The 8,673-nt window shown below is 46.3% G+C and overlaps 1 protein-coding gene across 2 annotated transcripts; it reads right to left on the reverse strand.

Annotated features, from left to right (window-relative positions):
* Window positions 1-3,145: 3,145 nt before the first annotated feature.
* LOC123187247 (FACT complex subunit SPT16) lies at window positions 3,146-8,379 on the reverse strand. 2 transcript variants are annotated; one of them, XM_044599055.1, is made up of 4 exons: window positions 8,222-8,379; window positions 7,433-7,500; window positions 6,863-6,928; window positions 3,146-6,753 (listed from the first exon to the last, which is right to left on the reverse strand). In XM_044599055.1, exon 4 carries the CDS (start codon window positions 6,719-6,721, stop codon window positions 3,464-3,466), a length of 3,258 nt encoding a protein of 1,085 aa, XP_044454990.1. In that variant the 5' UTR covers window positions 6,722-6,753; window positions 6,863-6,928; window positions 7,433-7,500; window positions 8,222-8,379; the 3' UTR covers window positions 3,146-3,463. The 2 variants fall into 2 exon arrangements, with proteins under 2 accessions (XP_044454990.1, XP_044454991.1); XM_044599056.1 differs by lacking the exon at window positions 8,222-8,379 and adding an exon at window positions 7,948-7,969.
* Window positions 8,380-8,673: the final 294 nt, after the last annotated feature.

Genomic DNA, 8,673 nt, shown 5'->3' on the forward strand with positions numbered 1-8,673 from the left:
GATAAATGTTTATTATTCATGCTAGAATTGTATTAACCGGAAACTTAGTACATGTGTGAATATATAGACAAACAAAGTGTCACTAGTATGCCTCTACTTGACTAGCTCGTTGAATCAAAGATGGTTAAGTTTCCTAGCTATAGACATGAGTTGTCATTTGATTAACGGAATCACATCATTAGAGAATGATGTGACTGACTTGACCCATTCCGTCAGCTTAGCACTTGATCGTTTAGTATGTTGCTATTGCTTTCTTCATGACTTATACATGTTCATATGACTATGATATTATGCAACTCCTGTTTACTGGAGGAACACTTTGTGTGCTACCAAACATCACAACGTAACTGGGTGATTATAAAGGTGCTTTACAGGTGTCTCCGAAGGTACTTGTTGAGTTGGCGTATTTCGAGATTAGGATTTGTCACTCCGATTGTCGGAGAGGTATCTCTGGGCCCGCTCGGTAATGCACATCACTATAAGCCTTGCAAGCATTGTAACTAATGAGTTAGTTGCGGGATGATGTATTACAGAATGAGTAAAGAGACTCGCCGGTAACGAGATTGAACTAGGTATTGAGATACCGACGATCGAATCTCGGGCAAGTAACATACCGATGACAAAGGGAACAACATATGTTTTATGCGGTTTGACCAATAAAGATCTTCGTAGATCATGTGGGAGCCAATATGAGCATCTAGGTTCCGCTATTGGTTATTGACCGGAGACGTGTCTCGGTCATGTCTACATAGTTCTCGAACCCGTACGGTCCGCACGCTTAAAGTTCGGTGACGATCGGTATTATGAGTTTTTGTGTTTTAATGTACCGAAGGTAGTTTGGAGTCGGGGATATGATCACGGACATGACGAGGAGTCTCGAAATGGTCGATATGTAAAGATCGATAAATTGGACGACTATGTTCGAACACCGAAAAGTTTCCGGAAGGTTTCGGACATATACCGGAGTGCCGGGGGGTTACCGGAACCCCCCGGGGGGCTTAATGGGCCTACATGGGCCTTAGTGGAAATAGAGGACAACAAGGGGAGTGTGGGGCACGCCCCCCAAGGCCCAAACCGAATTGGTTTAGGGCAAGGGGGTCGGCCCCCTCTTTCCTTCTCCTCCTCTCCCTTTCCTTCCCCCTCTCCTACTCCTACTAGAAAAAGGAGGAGTCCTACTCCTAGTGGGAGTAGGACTCCCCCTCTTGGCGCGCCTCTCCCTGGCCGGCCGCCTCCTCCCCTTGCTCCTTTATATACGGGGGCGGGGGGGCACCCCATAGACACAACAATTGATTATTGATCTCTTAGCCGTGTGCGATGCCCCCCTCCATCATATCCACCTCAATTATATCATAATGGTGCTTAGGCGAAGCCCTGCGTTGTTAGCATAAAAGGAGCAGCCACATCTACGCACTGAGATTAGAGGTTGTAGAGATAGTTTGGGCTTCCGGGATATACATTGTTTCGATGCTTTTGAGGTAAATATGGAGCGACCGGAAAGCCCTTTGTGGTCAGGTATTGCAGGCCAAATACTACACTGACGTCAAACATATGTGGGGCTGCACGAAAGGACGGCATATCGTATACTTGGAGGAGCCTTGTACATGGGCTTGAGCTAGTGAAACTGCAGGGGTATGTTTGGCGTATCGTCGATGGTCAGAGTGTGAACATCTGGGACGATCCATGGCTACCAAAGGCATGGTCTAGGCGTGTCACAACGCCAAGGAATGGGTTCTTTCTGCTGGATAAAGCAAGTGAACTACGTAATAAATCTGGTCACTGCTAAATGGGATGAGCAGCTTGTTAGGGATGTCTTTCACCCGGAAGATGCCAACCACATCCTCGGAATCCTGCTGAGAGAAGGTGTTGAAGATTTCATAGCCTGGCACTTTGATGACAATGGCACGCATTCTGTCAAGCAGACCTATAAGATAGTATAAGAGCATTTAGATCACTAAAATAGTGGTCTAAACCCTCTTATATTTCTTTACAGAGGGAGTGCAAGTTAAGTTAAGAGGAAATTGCAAGCAATTGAGATGCTGGCCAGAGCCAGGGCGCCCAGGGCTCACTAAACGTATGCGAGGACAAGTTCTGGACTGGAGGCGTATTTGGAAGATGCCGTGTCAGAACAAGATTAAGATGTTTACATGGCGACTGGCGCATAATTCTCTTGCAACACGGATAAAGCTTGTGACCAGAGGCGTGCAAATAGAGGACACTAAATGTCTTTCTTGTGGCATAAATGAGGAGGATGGTGGACACCTCTTTGTCTGTCGGGAAATCTGGCGGGCCATAGAAAATGAATGCATGTACAATGGTGCTATCTTAGGAGTGTCACGTAGGATAAATGATGAGGTGGAGAAGAGAGAACTCATAAGAAAAGGCTTGTCTTCTCTTATTTAAGATAAGACAAGAGATGATCTCCTAGCATAATATGTCTCATTACATTTTTAAGAATTGCTAGTCATTGAAGATAAGGCTAAGAGATGACCCATTATAGACATTTTTCGTTGTCACCTTTAAATTACATGCAAAACTTAAGATAAGACTATCTTATCAACCATTGTACATGCCCTGAGAAGGTGCGACAGACCGGGCGCTTGAGGGATTTGATATTGTTGTAGCCGTTGTCGACTATCTATGTTGTAGCCGTTGTCGATTATCTTTAGTTCCAAGGCGTCATGTGTGGGGTTTTTTTTTTGAAGGGAAAACCTGCTCGTCACTTTATTATGAGTTAATGACCCAATTTGTATTCCACATTGTGGACTTTGAGTAATATAAGGCCTTTTTCCTCAAAAAAAAATCTATGGTCGTTGCCAATGGAGCAGATCCTATCTTTTTGGTCGTTGCCATAGTTGTACTGAGCGAAATGCCTAACTTGCTTTAACCCAAAAAAAAATGATGGGTAACGACTGAACAGTGCTCGCCGCCGTTGGTTCCCGGTCCGGCACTCACTCCACCGGCCATGTCCTTCGCATGGTGTCATTGGTTTATTCTGAGTCACATCCAAACACTTGCAGGTTTGTATCCAACATTTTTTCTGACTTGAAATTCTCGTCACAGGACAAAGCCTTTGGCAACTGGACTAGTAACGGAGCCAAATGTTTGTCCCGCGGAGGAGAAGAGTCACAAAAAACGAGCGAAAAAATGTCAAATGAAATTTATACAAACTGGGTGTCAGACAATCTACAATAAAGCATTACATCGACCATGACACAGCAGATGAACCAGCATGAATTTATCCAAACGACAAACAAGTCTTGAGATTCGTCACACACGCTAGGTAATAACAACATAACAATTCACCAAGGTTCCGATTGACTGACTATAACGATAGTACGAGCAAAGCTACTGCAGAAACGAGTACGACAACGGCCTAAAGAGCGAACAAGGCTTCTGCTAAAACCATACGAATACCATGCCTCCCGAAAGGGCAGATTCAGAGGGCGCCACCAAGACGAACCAATCACCTGAACTTCGGCTTCTTCGAGGGCGGCCCTCCCTTGGAGCTACTGGGAGGCGGGCGAGACTTGTTGCCGCTGCTGCTGCCACCACGCTGTGGCAGCGGAGCATGCTTGCTGCTGCTAGGACCACGCTGCGGTGGTGCACCGGACTTGCTGAAGGTCTTGACCTTGCGGCGCCTCCTTTCTTCCTCGCTGTCTGACTCTGCGCCATGATCCCGGTCCGCGTTGGTCGCCTCCCGCTCCAGCTCGTCCCAGGTCTTGCCCTTCTCTTCCTCAGAGTCTTCATCAGAATCCTCTTCCTCATCCTCATCTGATTCCACCAACGACGCGCTGTCAGAGTCTTCCTCTTCTGATTCAGACTCAGGCTCAGCATCAGAAGGCTCATACCCCTGGTCTGATTCCTCTGTTTCCTCTGCCTCAGAATCACTTGCCTCCATGTTCAGGAACTCCCAGCCACCATCGTCAACAAACTTCTGGGGATCATCAATGATAGTCTTCAGGATAGGGCGCCAGTTCAGATTCAGCCTGCTCTCATAGTACTTGAGATCAGTGGTGTCAAGCCACTCCTTTATCGCGTCAAGTGAGGTTGACGGGATGGAGTCGATGCGGAGAACATCCTTCTTGAAGTCCTTGAACACGATAGCCATGTCAAAGTTCTTTGTTCCAAAGCCCACCCTCTCCAGATTAACAATCTCTATCTCACCCAGGGTCACCACCAGGAAGGGAGTCTCAATCAGCTCAACCAAACAAGTTGAAGTTGGAATGATGAAAGCTGAAGCTTTATACGGGACACCATGGAACCCGAGCTCTCTAAGAGGGATGTCAAACTCCAGATCAAGCCCCTTGAACTGTGGTTGCGACCAGTGGTCGTTAACCTTGTTGATATAGTTCTGGAACTCCATGTTGATTCTGTTCTTGCGGTCCCTCTCACGCTGCTCTTCTTCAATCTCATCAGGGTCAAGGGCTGACCTCCTGCTGCCACCAACAGTTTGAACAACATCCATCACTTCAACATAAAACTGCACATCCTTCGTCTTCTTGTTTCCAACCATGATATGATTATGCAGATGGAAATGAAGGAGAGTAATCATTTCTTTCTCTGCTGGCTGGAAGAAAGCATGTTTTATATTCCCATACATGATATCCACACGCTCATCAGCCCGTGAGGTAGAATATCTGAAACCATTAACATGGGCCTCAAGAGTTCCTGTCAGCTTTCTCCCACGACCACCAAATGGAGGCCTTATCCAGACATCATTAAGCCTCATTTGCTTTGTTTTGTTGCTTGCCTGCTGGAGCTTCTCCTGGGTAACAAGGGTGGCCCTTTCGGCTCTCTCTGACTCCCTTGAAGCTACTTGCCTCCTCAATGTTTTGATCTGCTGGACAACTTCACTGCTATGCCGTGGATCCTTTGAGCGGAATGTAATCTCTTTCAAGTAGATCGCTCCTTGAGACTTCAGATCTTTGTCATTTGAGAATGGCATGCCAGGTACATTGAAGAAAATGCGGATAGTGCAGGTGCGGTTGTCCTGGTGGCTGGTCACACTCTTAACAGTAGAAACATGGAAAGGGACCATACTGCCATATATAGGTAAGAGAACAGCTTCATTCCTCTGATCTACTTGTATCACCAACTCTCTCGAATAAGGTACATCATTCACATTCTTGTACGCAACAAGCTCATTTGAATTCCTAGAAGGACCGCGGCCATCACCATTACCAGAACCACCCCCAGCAAGCCTTCTAGCAGTCTCTTCATTCTTTTGACGAGCAAGTTCAGCCTGGTGCTGTCTCCGGAGCTCTTCCTTGGACATCTCCTGGTTGTCTGACCGAAGTGTTGCCTTGGATGGTAGTGCTTCCACGCCATTTGGCTCAACCTTAGCCCTCTTCGGCTTCGGAACTTCCTCCTCATCTTCATTAAATGAATACGCAACATCTTTAACAGCCTTGGAGCAATTGGTCAAGATCTCTGCAGCCTTGTCATTAACTAAAGCTGTATCAGCTAATAACAAAGAGAACTGCTTTGTCTTCTCATTGTTTGTTTCTGCCTGTATATTACTCAAACCAAGGTTGACATTGAAAATCATTCCCTCTTTTATCAGACGGTCATTCTTGGCATTCAAGTTTAAGCCAGATTCTCGGAACTCAAGGCCAATTCCAGTTCCAGCTGACTTTGTTAGATTAGGAAGCAGTTCAGGGGCATTCTTCTCAAACACTGCAACTGCAGCCTTAAAAACTGCAGACATCTGATTGCCTGGTTTACATGCTGCTAAAGCAGCTTCCTGAGCTTTCAGAAGTGTCTCATACGCCTTACTCTGTGCCGGGGTAGCATCTATCAAAAATGTTCTGGCAACATTGGAACAGTAGTTACTGTACCTGGACCCAATTGCACAGATGATAATACTTGCAGGATCATAGTAGAGATAATCATCATTGCTGGAGGCACCTGGCCTAAGATCAAACTTCCCTCCACTTTGGAAGACAGGAGGGTAGCAAATATCAATATTTTCAGGCTTCAACTTCACCTTGGCCTTCAAAGGATCAAGAATAACCTTCTCTGTGTCATCCATCAATGAGGAGTGTGAGACTTTTCTCTCCTCATCAATAACCTTCTCCATGGTCGGTACCACAAAGTTTTTCATCACAGATGAAGTTAGGTAAGCAGCCTTCTTCACACATATGATCTCTGTGGCGTCTTTCACGGCAAAAAGCTCAGAAAACCCATGTGTTACATCTGCAAGTTGTACAGATCCACCAGCTAACTTTTCTGCCCATGTTTCAAGGAGCTTACCCTCAGGTGCCTCTTTTGCAATGTGACCAACAACTGGAGTGTCAGATTTCGACTCAGCAGAAACAGCACGCAGTATGTCATCCATCAGGTCAATGCCATCCCCGTTCTTGCTTTTCACATGCAAGACAATATCAGAACCAACAGCCTCACTTGCAGCATCCTTGAGGGTTCCAATGAGATTTGCTTTCTTCTGGCTGCATAAGAAATGTATCTGCTTCTGCATGAAGACAATTATGGTTTCTGGAAATTCATACCCAAGCAACCAAACATCCAGGGCTGTGGATTTCAAATAACGGAGATCCTCAGAAGGAGGCGGAGTAGCAATTGCAATGGCATCAGAAGAAGCCCAAAGATCAGACTTGTTTCCGTTCCAATGGTCATAAAACACCTTAAGCCGCTTACTGAAGGTCTCTAGATTGATTGTATAGGCTCCTCCTGAGCCTGACTTTGCTTTACCATTATCTGCCATCTTTACCACGAAGCACACATTAACCAAGCCAACTGCAGGAAAATTGATGATAATTAGCTAGTGTAATCGTCTGACAAATATCAGTTTACACTATCAAAGGCAATGGATGTTCAGAAAATATTTCAAGTCCCAGATAAATACCTCACAGAAAAAGAGGAGTGACAATCCAGGACACCAAGGCTTAATTGCTTATCACAACCTTTTATCCTGGGAACAAAGCATGTAAACTGAGTCAATTGTTCTGAATTAATACTGCAAAAGCAATAAATCCAGTCTTGTATCACTCCAAACATTGCCACATTGGTTAGCATAGAAGCAGTGTATGTTTTGAGATGAAGCAATACATGTATCTCCGTAATAACTTCTTACGACATTAAACACATCAGTAATGCAGATTTAGGTCATCAAGAATGAATTGAAGTCTCATCATTAAAACAGCATAAAGCGCTACCTGGTTTATGCAACCAGGGGAAAAACAGTCATCTTATCTGTTTAATATGAACATGATGAAATATTTTGCCAATTTCCTAACTTGGGTCAAAGATAACTGTCCATGATATTAAGTATCCACACATGAGTAATGATGCCATACTTCAGGGAAACAAACTAGTTCAAACAAATGAAGGTTATTTGCAAGGGCCTGTCTAATACCAGATAACACCATCAAGAGCAATGGATGTGCAGAAAATACTTCATGTCCAAGACAAATACCTCACAGAAGAAGTGGAGTGATAGTCCAGAACATCAATTCTCAATTTCTTATCACAGCCTTTTTTATCCTGAAAACATAGTGTGCAAACTGATTCAATTATTCTGAATTAATAATGTGAAAAGAAGAAATACGATCTGCAAACAAGAATTCGGGATAAAGAAACAGTCATCTAATCAGCGAAATGAACACGATGAAATATTTAGCCTATTTCCAAACAGAGGTAAAGATAACCGTCGACGATTTCAGTATCTGCACACGAGTAATGATTCCATACTACCATCACCGCTAGCACTGAAGATCCAGAGCGCTCATATAGTGCAAGACAACAGTGCAAGTTCCAATAAAAAACAAAAAAAAATAAAAACCAATCTGTCTAATTCAGTACTTTTCGAGAAGAACTCGGTCGAATCTAGTCCTTCAAAAGCTGTATGACCAGATAAACAATTATACGAGCGAAACTACTGCGAAAATCAAAGCGCAAAACATGTGACCAGACACGCAAATCTGATCGTACCAACACGGGCCTGTTTCCTCGAGGTTCTAGGGTTACGCCGCGACGATGCGGGCCTTGGTACGCGCAAACCCTAGCTCGAATTCCCCACAACCGAACCGCAGAAATTTCACCGTAGAACGTCAGATCCGGCCGAAGCGGGGAACGCTGGTAAGGGTACGGGTACGGGGTCGGGGTCGGGGTGGGGGAGGCGGCGGCGGACGGCGAGGCCGGGCAACCGCGGTGGGGAGGGCGAGTACGGGGCGGCGAGGAGGGAGCGGGGGGAGGGGAGCGGTACCTCGGCGATCGGCGAGGCGAGGCGCGCCGTGGGACGGGGCCGGGCGTCCGGATCTGGGCCACCGGCGAGGGCTGGGGGCCGAGGGACGGGGGGGAGGAGGGGATGGGGGCGGCGGCGGGGGCGGGGGGGGAGAAAAAGGATTGTGGGGAGGGGGGCTGACGGCAGGATGAGGAGAGCGGCGGGAAATGGGTGCGGGACTGCCCTAGCGCCGCGCGGGCGGGCTGCAGGCCCGTTTCCGCGGCTCTTTTTCGCGATTTTCGGATGCGGCGCCGCCCAATGCCGGTTTTCATTTTTTTAATATTTTTTATCACCCGGCTAGGCAAAATTTGACCAATGGGTCGCCCCGACCTGCCCCACGGGCCGAACGGGGCTCGGACCGGGCGTCTGTGATCACTTTGTCAATTTTAAAATTCTGCGATTTTGATTACTAGACATTATGTGAGTGTGTAGGG

Source organism: Triticum aestivum, chromosome 2A (assembly GCF_018294505.1).
Source record: "Triticum aestivum cultivar Chinese Spring chromosome 2A, IWGSC CS RefSeq v2.1, whole genome shotgun sequence".
Lineage (NCBI taxonomy): Eukaryota > Viridiplantae > Streptophyta > Magnoliopsida > Poales > Poaceae > Triticum > Triticum aestivum.

Coding starts and splice junctions, on each gene's coding strand:
- LOC123187247 (XM_044599055.1), bottom strand. CDS start 6,721: ATGGCAGATAATGGTAAAGCAAAGTCAGGCTCAGGAGGAGCCTATACA.